The following is a 16,025-nucleotide window of genomic DNA, read 5'->3' on the forward strand; positions in this document are numbered from 1 at the left end:
CTCGTGCGCGTCGAGCACGCCTATCCGTGCGTCCGCGGGCGCGCCACAGCGCCGCCGCGCTATGGTCACCGGCGCCGGCAGCCGGAGTTGACCACCGGCGGTTGACCGCCGTGGGGCCTGCCCTCTTTTCCTCTTTTTATTTTCTATTTTCTGTAAATTGAAAATTATATGACATGTGGGGCCCATCGTCAGAAATTTAATAATTTCCAAAATATTTTAGGAAAAGAATAAAACCCTGACAGTGGGTCCATGTCTGTCAGACTTTTAATATTTTTTCCCAGATTTTTCAGAAATGATTTAAAATGAATAAAATTTGTAAAATTCATAACTTATTCATTTTAAATCAGAAAAATATGTATAATATATCAAAATTTTCAGAAAAATGAGATCTACAACTTGGTTACAAATTCATGCATTGTTAAACAACTTTGAACCCTAGTTGTTTTAGAAGAACATAATCAACCCCTCTGAGGCTCCGGAACTAGTAACCCTAGTCACGTCGAACCTCAATTAATTTGATGATGTCTTAGGGTTATTTCAATACCTAATTAACATGACATATCATCATTCTTGTATGCGCATTGCATCGATGCCATGTGTTGATTGTTCCTTTACCTTTCTGGTGTTTGCTTCTTCGCGATCGATAGAGCATGTGCCGAGACGATGAAGATCGACAACACCGAAGGTCAATACTTGTCCATCGACGAACAAGTCAAGCATGGGATCTACGAAGATCCATATTGGTTTGTCAGGGACAAAGGCAAGCCCTAACCTGGTTCATATTATGATTTTGAAATGCTTTTACTTCTGGTTCCTACATATTGCATACGATTCCAATATGTTTTATCGGCAGCTATAGTTATCCTATGTGTGTTGCATTTACCATCCTTGTAGCCTAAATACTCTGCTCCACTGTTTGAGCTATGTGTGCATCGCTAGAGCCGTTATATCGAATATGCTTAGCCATGCTTAGTTGACAAATTCTGATCCATCTGGTTGATGAATCAGAGCTACGAATGAACCTAGTATGGCAGGATGACGTGGTAAGATCAGTGATGATAATTAAACATGCTTAAAGGCTTGGATGGGCCGCCACATGGGGATGTGGTGATTTGACTCGTTCTCGCCGATACTAGGACCTGAGGTTCTCGCCTTCGGAACCAAGACTGAGCGTACAACCACACGGGGCCCATGGGAACCCCTTGGCCCGAACTTGCCTAGCTTACCCATGAGTCAATTAGTTTGCGAGTTCCATTTGGCATTCTGCATGGCGAAGGCGTGAAAAAGGTTTTCAAAGGTGCATCATATAGGGATGTGGCTAGGGTGAAGGATGCTGGAGGCATTGAACTGGATCCCCTGCACACAATGACCGGGACCGCCTCGGAGAATAGCTACCTACGATGACGGAGCTCCCCAGTTAGATTGACTCATGGAATAGGCGAAGCAAGGGAAAGGTTTTGGTCGACCACCCTCTGCCGGCGCACCAAGGAAGTGTGCTAACGTTCTGGCATTAAGAGTCGGTCGGCGCGTGTGGGTAAAGTTGTACACCCCTGCAGGGTTAAATCTTTTCGAAAAGCCGTGTCCACGGTTACGGACGACTTGGGGAACTACGTGTTGATCATAGATAACTTGAACCTAATCGTAAAACTTGGAATCAATGTGTGATAAGGATCCCTCCTCAGGGTATCGAGGGGGTGCTCCTAGTTGATAGGTTCAGCTGATGATGAAGATTCGGTGGATTCAATATGATGATCAGTAGAGCTAGAGATATCGCTCTCTTATCCCCTTTTAAAAATGATCTGAATAGACGAGCTTCTGCTCCCTCTTGTTTTACAAAGGAAAACTGGCTTTCCGCAAAATAAGCTCCACATAAAGCCTCGCATACCAGCTTTGCTAAAAGGTTGTACTAAGTCTTGCTGAGTCCCTGTACTCAGCTTTGCTTGCTTTGTTTCAGACGAAGTCGCTCCAACAAATGAAGGTTTCTAGGTTGACATCGACGAGTAGCTTGGGATTCCCAGGTGGCAGCCTGGAATCTATGGGCTGGGACGTTGTCGTTATGCTCCTGGCCTCTTAGGCCTTTTGCTATCTTGCTATTTAGAATAGCATAACTTCGCTTCCGTTGATTGATGAATTGTCAGGTCAGTGACCTCTGCTTGTAATACTTTGGTTCTTCGCTCAGTTATGAGCTTGTATTACTCTTTGAGTCGTAGAGTCACTGTTGTGTTACCGATTCTCACCCTGTAGGCCCTAGAGATCTAGGTTAGGCTTATGCCAGATGCAGATCTGGGTTTGTCTAGCCTACGACCCCCGGGGTCGCCACAATGGAGTCCCGAAGACTATTGTTTCTGATCGTGATGTGAAGTTCATGAGCTACTTCTGGAAGACACTTTGGGGAAAGCTGGGGACAAAGCTACTGTTCAGTACTACTTGTCATCCCCAAACTGATGGTCAAACTGAGGTGGTGAATCGAACCTTGTCACAACTGTTGAGATCCATGATCAAGAAGAACCTGAAGGAGTGGGAAGAGTGTTTGCCGCATGTGGAGTTTGCTTACAACAGGGCGGTACACTCTACCACGGAGCTGTGTCCTTTTGAGGTGGTGTATGGTTTCAAACCCATTACTCCACTTGACTTGTTGCCTTTGGCCATACATGAGAGAGTTAATATGGAGGCATCCAAGAGGGCAGATTTTGTGCAAAAAATCCATGTGAAGACTAAAGAGTTGATAGAGAAGAAAGGCAAGAGCAATGCTGCAAGGATGAACAAGAAGCGCAAAGAGATGTTGTTCAAGCCTGGTGATATGGTCTGGGTACATTTTCGCAAGGATAGGTTCCCGAAGCTGCGGAAGTCTAAGTTGAAGCCTCGTGGTGCTGGTCCTTACAAAGTGCTTGCCAAGATCAATGATAATGCATACTCGATAGATCTTCCAGTTGATGAGTTTGGTGTCAGTAATTCTTTCAATGTTGCTGATTTGACACCATATGACGGAGAAGACCTTGGAGCGTCGAGGTCGACGCCTTTTGAAGGGGGGGAGATGATGAGGACATCCCTACTACACCACTACCTCCGTCATTGACAAATGAAGATGAACCTGCTGTGAAGCTCAAGTCCGATGAAGTTCGGATTGGACCAATTACAAGAGCTCGTGCGAAGCTACTTAAACAACAGGTGAACTTGTTTCTAAACGATACTTTGATTGATGAGAACTTTATACTGCCTAAGTTCTATTACTTATGTATCATCAGGTATCAAGAGGAGACGAACATCGCACGAGGTGTAGAGGAGCAGCTGGACATGAAGACGGACGTCAAGATGGACGTGAAGCTGGACATGAAGATATCTCATGGACGCACGAGGGAGGAGCGGGAGGCATGCGCGAGAGGAGAAGTCGACGTCCAGCCCGGCCCAGCGCCCGGTTAGACCGGCCTCCAGACCGGCGCGCCCGGTCCCTAGCCCGGTTGACCGGGCGGCACCCGGATGCATCGTACCGGGGCCAAACCGGACGAAGTTTTGCGAACTTTCCGGTTTGCCGCCAGGTTGACCGGATGCCAGACCGGCCGGCCTGGTCCCTGGCCCGGTTGACCGGATTCCAGACCGGACTAGTCCGAGTCTGTCTCGACCAGATCTATTCTGGGTCGGTTTTACTTGTATCTTTCGACCAGAACTCGTCCCGGACATCTATATAAGTGCCTTGGACGACCCCCTAGCTGTTTTAGACCATGTTTAAGATAAACCCTAGTTCATATTTGTTTGCTAAGCAAAACTATTGTTCCCAACTCTCCAATTCGTTGCGATCTGGAGTTTTATGCTACTGAAAGTTTGTGTGATCTGCTGTTCCATTGGGGATTAGAAGATTGCAATCTACCGCTTCGTGGTCGGCGGCTACGTGCGCAAGTGTGTGGAGTTGCGAATATCTTGCAGGGTTGAGAGTTGTTGCATTGGCATTAGGAATCAATCGAGAGACTTCGTCGGCGTCATACAAGTTATCCTCCTCATCATCATCGATTCCATCCACTGCTACCATCGTGTGTTCATCACCACCCGTCGCTTACTGAGAAGATCGGGCCATCCCTTATCAGTCGATGAAGCCCCTTCCTCTCCCCGTTCCAGCGGGCAGCGGAGGTGTGGTAGATCTCCACGGAATCCCAGCAGCACGACGGCGTGGTGGTGGTGGTGGAGAAGAATTATTGCAGGGCTTCGCCTAAGCCTGCGCAGTATATGGAGGAGGAAGAGAAGGGGGCGGCCAGGGTTTCTGGATTGGGGTGGTGGCCGGCCACCCCCTCCCCTCTTTATATTGGGGGAGGGTTCGGCCTAGGGTTCCCCTTGGGCCCCACCTACCCCTTGGCCGGCGCATGGGGGGGAGACTTTTCTTCCCCCTCAAGCCTTCCCCTTATCTCTTCGTTTAAACACTTTCCTTTAGAGATAGATCTTATCTCTAGATTTAAACCATTTAAATTAAGAGATAGATCTTATCTCTAAGGGGTAGGCCGGCCAGGGCCCACATGTCATAGTGGGAAGGCCCCACCATGCCATGTGGCGCCTATGTGGCCTCTCCCGGGGTGGTGGGCCCACTGGTGGCCCTCTAGAACCTTCTAGAAGCTCCGGTCAAAACACCGGAGTTTTTACCGAACCCCGGAAAATGACATCCCTTATATGAATCTTATTCTCCGGACCATTCCGGACCTCCTCGTGATGTCCTGGATCCCATCCGAGACTCCGAACAAAAACTTCGGACTCCATCTCATATTCCGAATCTACTTATGCGACATCGAACCTTAAGCGCGTCACCCTACGGTTCGCGAACTATGCAGACATGGTCGAGACTCCTCTCCGAGCAATAACCAATAGCGGGATCTGGAGATCCATAATGGCTCCCACATATTCAAAGATGACTTAGTGATCGATTGAACCATTTACATACGATGCCGATTCCCTTTGTCACGCGATATTTTACTTGTCCGAGGTTCGATCATCGGTATCTCCATACCTTGTTCAACCTCATTACCGACAAGTACTCTTTACTCGTACCGTGGTATGACATCTCTTATGATCCAATCATATGCTTGCAAGCTAATCAGACGACATTCCACCGAGAGGGCCCAGAGTATATCTATCCGTCATCAGGATGGACAAATCCCACTATTGATCCATATGCCTCAACTCACACTTTCCGAATACTTAATCCCATATTTATAACCACCCATTTACGCAATGGCGTTTGATGTAATCAAAGTACCCTTCCGGTGTAAGTGATTTACATGATCTCATGGTCGAAGGACTTAGGCAACTATGTATCGAAAGCTTATAGCAAAATGAACTTAATGACTTGATCTTATGCTACGCTTATTTGGGTGTATGTCCATGATATCATTCACCCAATGACATAACCTTGTTATTAACAACATCCAATGTTCATGATCACGAAACCATGATCATCTATTAATCAACAAGCTAGTTGTACAAAAGGCTTACTAGGGACTCTTTGTTGTTTACATAACACACATGTATCAATGTTTCGGCTAATACAATTATAGCATGGGATGTAAACATTTATCATGAACACTAAGATATAACAATAACTAATTTATTATTGCCTCTTGGGCATATCTCCAACACCATAGTATATAGGCTTTGGGCTTGACAAAGTAAACGCTAGTTTTATTCCGCATTTGTTAAGCCCATCTCGTAAAAGTGTTAAACCGCCTATTCACCCCCCTCTAGGCGACATTCGTGTCCTTTCAATATCTGAACTTCATGAGCTTTTTCCTTAATTGGGAGGGCCCTGCTCTGATAGGTGGAGATTTTAATCTGGTTAGATTTGTTGAAGATAAGAATAACGGTAATATAGATTTAAGTGGGCTGATAAGTTTAATGCCTGGATAGAAATGTGGACCCTTATGGAAATAGGGGTCTCTGGTAGGAACTACACTTGGGGGAACAATCAAGAGAACCCTGTCATGTGCAAGTTGGACAGAATTTTCTGCTCTACTTCCTTTGATAGTAGTTTTCCCTTGGCTAGTGCTAGAGTTCTGTCTAGATCAGGTAGTGATCACACTCCCCTTGTTTGGGATTCTTGTGAGTCTAGAATTCCAAAGAGATGAGGGTTTAAACTTGAAAAATGGTGGTTAGCAATCCCTGAATTTGCTGGCTTGGTTAACAGAGCTTGGAATTCAGAAGTCAATAGTGATAATGTAGTTAATATCTGGCAGCAAAAGCTTAAGTTGTTTAGGAGGTTAGCTAAAGGATGGAGTAGCAACTATGAAGCTGCTGCTAGGAAACAGAAAAAAGAGTTGATGAGACAGTATGATGCTCTTGATATTAAATCTGATTCTTGTGTCCTTTCTCCCCTAGAGAGAGAGAGAGATGGGATTACATTCTTACAGAGTTAAATTCCTTTTGGATCCTCGAGGAGACCAAAGCAAGACATGCATAGATCTAGGGATAGGAATATTTTAGAGGGAGATAGGAACACAACATATTTCCATGCTGTGGCTAATCAGAGGAGAAGGAAGAAGTTTATTCATGTTTTAGATGGACCTCAGGGCCCTGTTACCGAGAATAAAGATATGCTCAAAGTAGCCACTGACTATTATAGAGACCTATTTAAACAAGAAGCAAGACCTGCTATTAGACTTCAGGACACCTTTTTCTCAGAGGATGAAAAAGTGTCCTTGGGGGAGAATATCATGCTAGGAAGTGCTTTTACTGAGGAAGAAGACAAAATAGCAGTGTTTGGGTCCTATGCAGATGGTGCATGCAACTGGCCCTGATGGTATTCCCTTTATGTTTTATCAGAATTTTGGGATGTGGTTAAAAAGGACTTGATTAGTATGTTTAATGCTTGGTTTAGAGATGAATTAGACTTATATAGACTGAATTTTGCCATGATCACTCTTATTCCTAAGGAGAATGAAGCTAGATCCATGAAAAAGGTTAGGCCTATTAGTCTCCTTAATTGCTCTTTCAAGATTTTCACCAAAGTCTTGACCAATAGATTGGCTAAAATCATTGATAGACTCATTTCATACCACCAATCTGCCTTCATTAGAGGGAGATTTATTTTGGAAAGTGTGGTTACAGCACATGAAGTAATTCATGAAGTACATAAAAGTAAGGATAAAGGACTGGTGTTAAAGCTTGACTACGAAAAGTCTTATGACAAAGTTAACTTGGATTTCCTCTATGAGGTCTTAGAACTTAGAGGTTTCAACCCCACTTTCATTCGTTTTATTAGACAGATAACTCAGGGAGGATCTGTTGGGGTAAAAGTGAATGATATTGAGGGTGACTTTTTCTTAACTGGGAAGGGTTTGAGATAGGGGGACCCCATTGCCCTTCTCTTATTCAATTGAATTGTAGATGTTTTCTCTAGGATGTTAGTAAAAGGAACAGAAGGAGGGTTGATTAGTGGACTCTGTCCTAATTTTCTCCCTGGAGGAATTGTTAGCCTCTAATATGCTGATGATACCTTATTGTTTCTAAAAAACGACCCTAGAGTTGCTTTAAATCTAAGATGGATTCTTACTTGTTTTGAAAAAATTTCTGACATGAGGGTAAACTTTCATAAAAGTGAACTTATTCCCATTAATATGGATGCTGTGGAGACCCAACCCTTCCTAGACATTTTCCAATGTGTCATGGGGGGGTTCCTGTTAAATATCTAGGTATCCCTCTGCATCATGATAGGCTGAGAAGAGAGGATTTGCAACCTCTCATTGAGAATATTCTCAAAAGAATTACTGGGTGGAGAGGGAAACTTCTATCCTCTGCTGCCAAGAGAATTCTCATCCAATCTTGCCTAGCTAGTATTCCCATTTATCTTCTTTCTATCTTTAAATTTCCAAAGTGGGCTTTACAATTGATAGACACTCAGATGGCCAACTTCATGTGGAATGATGAAGAAGGCAATCATAAAATATATTTGGCCAATTGGCCTTCCATTTGTATGAAAAAGGACTTTGGAGGGCTAGGTATTCCAAACCTACAAGATCTAAATATCTGTTTGATAGGATCTTGGATTAAGAGGTACATCCAAAGTGAAGGGGCTCTGTGGAGAAGGGTTCTAGATGCTAAGTATAATACTAAAAACCCAAACATTCTGTCTTGCCATGATCTCCAGCCTTCCACCTTTTGGAAAGGTGTTATGTGGGCATCTAAGGCAGTGAAATTCGGGTATAAATGGCATGTAGGGAATGGTAAATCCATAAAATGTTGGGAAGATATTTGGTTTGGTAATTCTTCCTTGGCCACTCATTTTTGGGATTTATATTTTGTTTCTAATCAACAAAACAAAACTATCTTTGACATCTGGGATGGTCATGAAATCAGAGGTACTTTTAGAAGAACCTTTACTGAGGACATGATGGCTCAATGGTATGAGCTGCTCGAGATTGCTAAAACCATTTCCTTTTCCCAGGACGAGGATCAGCTTATCTGGCAATATAACTCATCTGGGGTTTATTCCTCCAGCTCTCTTTATGCTATTATCAATTTTAGGGGTGTTACACCCATTTATTTACCTGCTGTATGGAAACTGAAGATCCCTCCTAGGATCCAAGTTTTCCTATGGCTTTTTTTCTCAAAACAAGATCATGACCAGAGATAATCTGAGAGCTAGAGGTATTCCCAAACCCATGAATTGTGAGATGTGCTCTGAATATGAATTAGTGCAACACCTTATGTTTGAATGTGTGGTGGCTAAATCCATTTGGAACCTATTTGAAGAAGTTTTTGAAATGCATGTCACCAATTTTGAATCCATTGCTTCAAAATGGCTTTGTAATAAGAAATTCATGCATTTTAATGTTGCTTCTTCTGTTGTTCTGTGAGGATTATGGCTTAATAGGAATAGCCTTGTGTGTTAACAAGACTACTTGGATAAATGTGAAACAGGTGTGGCGAAGGGTCCTCTTTCTCCTTCGAGATTGGGTGAAACCTTTCAAAGATCTAGACTCTGGAAGAAACGTTTAGTTCATGGACCTGCTGCTAGCCAGTTTAAAAGCTCCTCTCTGCCTCCCAGTAGGGTAAGGTGCCCCTCCTTCGACTGGATTTCTACCTGGAACTCAAGCTATGAAGGCAGGGCGACACTGGTCTACCTCCTGAACAATCCTCGCGAATCCCACAAGATCCATGTGGTCACCTGATCACCTCTGTGGAGAAAAAGAGGGAAAACCAGGGGAGAAGAGGAAAAAGGAGATAAAAGATCTGGCAAAGTGTCGAGGAAAGAACTTTCTTGTTAGTGCATGGTCCTGTTTTCCTTCTTAGTCTGTAATCGAACTATTCGGCTTCAGTTTACTTTCCCCCCTAGTCGCCGTTCAGTCTTCGAGACTGTGTTTTTAAACTTTCTCAGGTTTTAGCTGGTATTTCGGATTTGGCTGGGATGGTAGCCAAACTTCCCAGCGAATAATCTGTTTCTTTAGTTTTGGTTGTGTTTTCATTTCTGTAAAACTTTGGCTTCTTTCAATGGAATGGAGGTGGGGGTGTGACCCCTGTTGATCTAAGAAAAAATAAGCAGTAGGGCTCGCGCGCGACGCCTCTCAGCCGTTGGATTGAGGTGGAAGCCGCATCCGCACCGTCCGTCCGCCTCGCTCGGTGGCCGCAAGGGTTTATCAATTTTTCAGTCAAGCAAGGTCTCCTCTAGTCCTCTTCTTCCCTACTCCCGGCCAGTCTCAGCCACCACCACCCGCCGCCCCGCTCGCCGCCGCTCGCCGCGCCGCCAACGCCGCGGCGTTCTTCGATTATCTTATCCGCTTAAGTAAATCCAGACCCTTTTTCGGATTGGCAAGCCGAGCCCCCAAGGCCCCACCCAACCCTAGGCAAGGGAGCCACAGCCGCCCTCCCGCCGGCCGCGACGATGCCGAGCTTCCCTCCGCCGGGCGGTGTCACCGTCTGCGAGATCAACCGCGACCTCGGTACGCACCCGCAACCCCTCCCCCCTCGCTCCTGCCCACCCCCGCTAACCGGTCGCGCATTTGGCGTTCTCTCGCAGTCGTGGCGGACTCCCTGTCGGAGGACCGCGCCAAGGAGGCCTACGGCGATGTCCTGGTAAGCCCCTCTCCACCCCGACTCGTAGACTCCATCTTCTCCGCAGAGGATTCAGAGTCCTAGCCGCTCTAATTTGACCCGCGGGTGTATCTCATCCACGCGCACTGTCGATATTGCTATTGCAGGGGATGGTGTTCAGCCCGATTCCTTTCCAGCCGGATGATCTCCTGACAAAGAATGAGGCCCCTGCTGCTCCAGAAGATGCCGAGCCCGCCGAGAGCGTCCCCAGAGCGAGCTTGGTGTCCACCGTAGCTGAGTCCCTCAAGCAAATGCTCTTCCCTTCCTGCGATGTGAGTTTTCCGAATTCATTGCGTTCTGTTTTGATTGATACTGTTTTCTCTGTACTACTTCCTGTGCAAAGAAAACATTGGCGATGATTGGTATGGTCGAACGATTCTGCCAGCATACCACATCTTCACAGGGTGTTATCTCAGGAAGTAACCATTTGTCTGTATGGGTAAAGAGGGTGGTGTGGGGTTTTATTCTGGTCAGCTACTAACTTGGTTGCGTGCAAGTTGTCCCCTTCCCTGTGTCTCACTGCTAAGCTTGCATAATTTAGTCTAGAAGTTCCAAAAGCTGTGGGATGGCTTGGTATTGCGATGGATTATGGTAACCCCGTTTGTGAAATTAGCTTTTGCCTATTTTAGCGTTTATACGAAGCCCTTTTGCATATTTGAGTGGCCAATTTTCTGCAGCAGATTATCAAGTAATCACAAAGCACACTTCAGCAACTGAAAACTGAACCTTAGTATGATAACAGTGTCGAGTCCATCAAACTATCCAATTCAGCTTGAAAGCTTATCATGTTTTATCATGACATTAATTTGACAATATGACCGTGTCTCTGCATGATTTTCCTGCTTTTCTAACATAATTGCTCCATTCTTGGCTTTATTCAGTTCCATCAAAATTGAACCCTCAAGCTTATATCTATTAAAAGCATTCTTAATTTGCTGTTGTTGCATAGTTTCTTCATTATGGTTGTTTAAATTCATGACAACCATACTAACAGAGGACGTTCTTGTTTACCAGCCAAAACTGCTAGAAGAATTTGATACCCAGAAAGTAAGCTGGAATCCACACAAGCACTGTTTAGCATTTGTATCTGGGAAGGATCAGGTTACAGTCCACGACTTTGAGGATTCAGGTGAGATTTACCTACTTTCGTATATCAATAGATGGATACCATTCCTGGTTTTTGAACTATTTTGTTTATCGACTTTGTTAAAGCCCATGACTGCTGATTTTTCTAAACAGATAGTAAAGAATCTTGCATTCTAACTAGTGAACATCAAAAGGAAGTTAAAGCTATCGAATGGAGGCCAAATAGTGGGAAGATGATTGCAGTTGGCTGCAAGTATGGACTAGTATGCTTTAGTGTCACCTGATAACGTAACAGTTCTTGGTCATTTCTTAATTATTGCTGCCACAATATACTTATTGACAATTTTCTTTCTAGGGGAGGCATATGCCTCTGGTCAGCATCATATCCTGGGAATGTTCCATCCGTGAAATCTGGTGTCACCTCTTCTTCCTTTGGTGCCTTCCCTAGAGGTTCTACTGGTCAGTGGATTCTGGTGGATGTTCTCCGCGGTTCTTCTACTGAGCTAGTTAGTGCACTTTGTTGGAAGCCGGATGGAAGATATCCTTTATTTATTTGTAGGTTGGCATCTATTGAAGGTTACTGTTTGTTTTATTTCGCTTATTTGAAAACTAAGAGAAGTTCAAAAGAACTGCAGGCAACATGTGAAATTCCACTTTTCCAGATTTGGCAACAAAGACAAATATATAAATTTAGATTAACATTCACGACGCATCCTAACAAAAACGTTTACACTATGTCTGGCTTAAATATACAAACTATAAATGGCTTTATACAATTTCCCTTGACATATCTCCACATACCTTGCCTCGGCCTCTTGTAATGGTCAGTCGTTCACGATTTGGGATGTTTCTCAAGGTATGTCTGTTTCTTCTATATTTACACATCCAATCCTGTCTCATACAGAACTTTTATTAATTAATTAATGCACATATTTATTTTGCTGTAGGGTTGGGAACTCCTATTCGACGCGGATTAAGTAGTATATCATTGGTGCGGTGGTCACCTAGTGGAGATTACTTTTTAACTGCTAAATTGTATGGATAAATTTATTCCCATCTTTATTACTAATTATTTTTATGAATTATATAATTCAATTTTTTTTGTCAGTGATGGAACTTTTCACTTATGGGAAACCAACACATGGACCTCAGAACCCTGGTCTTCATCCAATGGATATGTTACTGTAAGTAGTATTTTTGTTTCTAAACAACTGCGCTCTGAACACTTGACAGTCAACATTATTGGTTCCTATGTACTATATATTGCTACTATAGTATTTTAAATGTTAGCATAGCATAGTTCTTCTAAGTTCTGAAATCGAAGGACAACTCATTGCATGGTGCATATATTTGTATTTATAAGATAAAAAAGTTATCTGGGGTCTGTTGCAAATGAATATTTATGTGTATAGATTTATTCCTGAGTCCATATGGTGTAGTGAGTTTATCTTGAAATTTAATTTGTTTAGCGTGATTATGAAAAATGATGTTATTCCCGAGTCCATAATGGTGTAGACAGACTTATATTGAAAGCTAATATTTTTTTTTTTTTTTTTTTGCGGGTGAAACCTAATATGTTTAGCATGATTGTTAACTATTTGTTTTCTGGACTTGTAAATATTGTACGTCTGATAACTTTGCACCATTTGTTTGTTGGGATTTACTATATTTTGTTATTAATGTGTTGTAGGTCGCTGAAAGCAATTTAATCTTTTTAGAGTGCACACGTTGCCACGTAGTGGGATACGTAACACACATGGTTATTTTCTTCAGCAATTATCGGTTTCTCTGTTAGTTCAGTTTGAATTTTGTAAATAGTCGCTCTGCATAAGCTTAATTTGATCTGAGTATTTCTAGGCTATGCCAACATAGCCACTTACAGCCAATATATCTGGTTTCACCTACAGCCCTTCAAAACAGTATAGTGGATTAAATGTGGTGGTACTGTTTTTTTTTTTTTGAGCTGTGATGTTTATTGACTCTTGTTTGCTTCATGTCAGGGGGCAAACTGGGACCCAGAAGGCCGTGTTGCATTGTTATCCTTTTCTAACTCGACCACACTAGGTTCAGTTCACTTCTCATCAAAGCCACCATCTTTAGGTATATTGTCATCACTGCATCCTTTTAGTTGAGCTATGCTATTGTGATCATTTCCTGAATCCTGATAAGTTATGCCGTGTTCCTTTAACTCCAGATGCCCATCTCCTACCAGTGGAACTTCCAGAAATTTCCTCTCTGATTGTTAGGTAACAAAAGGAGGCACTGCCATTCTATACTATCTCATGTGGACCTCATGCAACTTATTTAACCGTTGTCTTGCTTGCTAATTTCAATTGGTGATACTTCAACTAACCTCAATTGTGGTTTTGTTGGTTTTATTTCTGAAGTAACAAGTTTTATCAATTCAGTTTGCTTTCATCTTTTCTAGCTTGGTTGTCATTCATGAAATCTAGCATATTTCTCGTTAGAACACACAAGCTTTCCCTAACCAAGATAAACAGCTTTACTGTTTAACTACCCAGATCTACTTTATAAAGAAATCTGACATTTACACCATTTATTTCATTTAGTATACATGTACGTTTGATATATTTGAACAGTCCAAGTGTTGCAACCCAGAAGTACTGCCTGGTTATGGCTGGCTTCAATGCATTAATTTATTCTTTTAACTTTTTCTAGTCGAGGCATAGAGAAATTAGCATGGGATGCTTCAGGAGAGCGTCTGGCAGTGTCATTCAAAGATGGCAATGAAACGTATCATGGACTTCTTGCTGTGTATGATGTGAGAAGATCCCCGCTTGTGTCCGTTTCACTGGTGTAAGTTCATCAATCTTCTGATTTAGCCCCATTATCTCGATTATGAAGATTCTATCCTGAACCCTGATGACATGCTCTGATGAAATGCCTATTTGCACGTCTAGTGGATTCATCAGAGGACCTGGAGAAGGAGTGAAGCCGCTTGCGTTCGCCTTCCACAACAAATTCAAGCAAGGGCCGTTGCTTTCTGTGGTAAGATGGTGGTCCCTGAAGTTTTGCAAGAAGGATTTTTTTATAGTTTGGCTGACATATTGTTTTCATTTTGACAATGCAGTGCTGGAGCAGTGGCTGGTGTTGCACATACCCCCTGATACTTCGCTCACATTAATTCTCTTAGTGCTGGACACTTGCGTGACATTCTGTCCTCCAAGACTAGAATGTAATTTTCTCTTTCCCTGCAATGTGTACACTTTCTTTTAGAGAGGACAGACTTCTAATACTTCCCTACTGAACAGCACTTGCTATGTTTGTTTGTGCCCCTTTTGCATTTCGAATGCGTTCTCTATCTATTTTTATCTTTACTAGCACAATACCTGTTCTTTGCAATGGGTTGATAAATGAAAAATGGCTCTTGAAAAATAGAATAGATGGAATGTAATCATAAATTTTTAGGTCTAAGAGGGGTTGCCGCATGGTCCTCATTTTTCTATGTAATCCGTGGAACGTCGCAGTCTCATACGCCAATATTATTTTATCTCACCTCTGAGATGGCTATGATGTTTGATCGATTGATAAATCCGGTTTGATCAAATGACCGATCCTATTTGCTTGTGTTGGGCGTCGATCGATCAGATTCACATGTTGAACAACTATTGGACTAACAGATGGTATTTTTTGGATTGTAAATTGTAAAAGATTGCCCGCCTTACACCACCTTTTATTTGTGTGAAACATGGCACAACTACGTAATATACCACTCACCCCTTATGAATGCACAAACATATACCCTATCTCTATGAGCACCTCCGATCCGAGATGCTGAGTTTGAGAAACTAATTTGGCAAGTTTTAAGATTGGTGAAGTCAGCATAGATACATCGATATCAACAGAAACATCGTCTCCTACTAAAAACTAATCCACCAAATTTTGAATGAAACATCAAGGAGTAAAACATGAGGTTTGATCCCTATTGTGCTCCAGGTCTGCCTCTTCTAACCATCAAAACACATGTTGATTCTCTTTTCACTTACCTCCTAAAAGCTGCCTGTATGGAGTTTTGTTTTTGAAGAATTGTTAGTTGCCTACGTGCTGAGATTTGCATGAGCTACAATTTTTTATGTAAAAAGCATGCACATACAAAAATTAGGAAAGGAAGAATGCATGCATATTCGTACAAGCATATACGTTTCCAGATCGGACCAGCTGTGTTATGTTTGTGAAAGAAAATAAAATTAGGAAAACTGAAATACAACCACAGGAGGAGTTGACCTAATCGATCGATCTCTTTCTTGTTGAGAACTCTGAAGGTTGCTTTCCTGAATCACCTAAAGGTGATCCACAAGGAGGAATCCACGAGTTCGATAAAGATTATATTGAAGCATAAAAGTGATATTTTTTTCTGAATTTGAAGTCATGTGCATCCACTTGTCTCTAACCACTTGTTTTGTCAAATATTACTTGCATATGCAATTTTGCCTCTAACTCCATACTATATAGTGTAACCTTCGTTTATTATCTATTATTGTTGGGTCGTGTATAAAATGAGCAACATAGATAGCCAATGATCTTTACTCAAAGGTTTGTTTTTTTTTTTTTGCGGGGGAAAAGGATTATATTACTCAACAGTAGCATTACAATCCCTCAGAATGAGGTCAATGATCTCATCCGGCCCAGTGGCAAACCAAACGCCTGAACTATCACTTACTCTACCAAACTTAGCTAAAGCATCACTAGCTATATTCTAGGAACGCGACACCTTTACAAACTCCACTCTACGCTCTAGGCAAAGGTTCCGCACTTCAGCAATTAAGTGTCCCAGACTTGATCCATCCCTCTCCTTGCCCTGAGCCATCCGGATCAGCGTGGAGTTGTCAGTCTCGACAATAACCGGGTCCTGGCTC

The 16,025-nt window shown here is 42.8% G+C and overlaps 1 protein-coding gene across 1 annotated transcript; it reads left to right on the forward strand.

Moving 5' to 3' along the window:
* The first annotated feature begins 9,632 nt into the window (after nt 1-9,632).
* On the forward strand, nt 9,633-14,495 carry LOC127299958 (aladin). The gene is made up of 14 exons (XM_051330020.2): nt 9,633-9,911; nt 9,989-10,044; nt 10,170-10,334; nt 11,077-11,191; nt 11,302-11,401; nt 11,504-11,686; nt 11,946-12,004; nt 12,096-12,183; nt 12,257-12,332; nt 13,149-13,248; nt 13,343-13,394; nt 13,828-13,965; nt 14,070-14,157; nt 14,240-14,495. The coding sequence occupies exons 1-14, from the start codon at nt 9,854-9,856 to the stop codon at nt 14,291-14,293; spliced, it is 1,332 nt and encodes a 443-aa protein (XP_051185980.1). The 5' UTR covers nt 9,633-9,853; the 3' UTR covers nt 14,294-14,495.
* Nucleotides 14,496-16,025: the final 1,530 nt, after the last annotated feature.

This window comes from Lolium perenne, chromosome 5, assembly GCF_019359855.2.
Source record: "Lolium perenne isolate Kyuss_39 chromosome 5, Kyuss_2.0, whole genome shotgun sequence".
Taxonomy (NCBI): Eukaryota; Viridiplantae; Streptophyta; class Magnoliopsida; order Poales; family Poaceae; genus Lolium; species Lolium perenne.

Coding starts and splice junctions, on each gene's coding strand:
- LOC127299958 (XM_051330020.2), top strand. CDS start 9,854: ATGCCGAGCTTCCCTCCGCCGGGCGGTGTCACCGTCTGCGAGATCAAC. Junction 11,192..11,301: donor CCACGACTTTGAGGATTCAG/GTGAGATTTACC, acceptor TTTTCTAAACAG/ATAGTAAAGAATCTTGCATT. Junction 11,402..11,503: donor ATGATTGCAGTTGGCTGCAA/GTATGGACTAGT, acceptor TTTTCTTTCTAG/GGGAGGCATATGCCTCTGGT.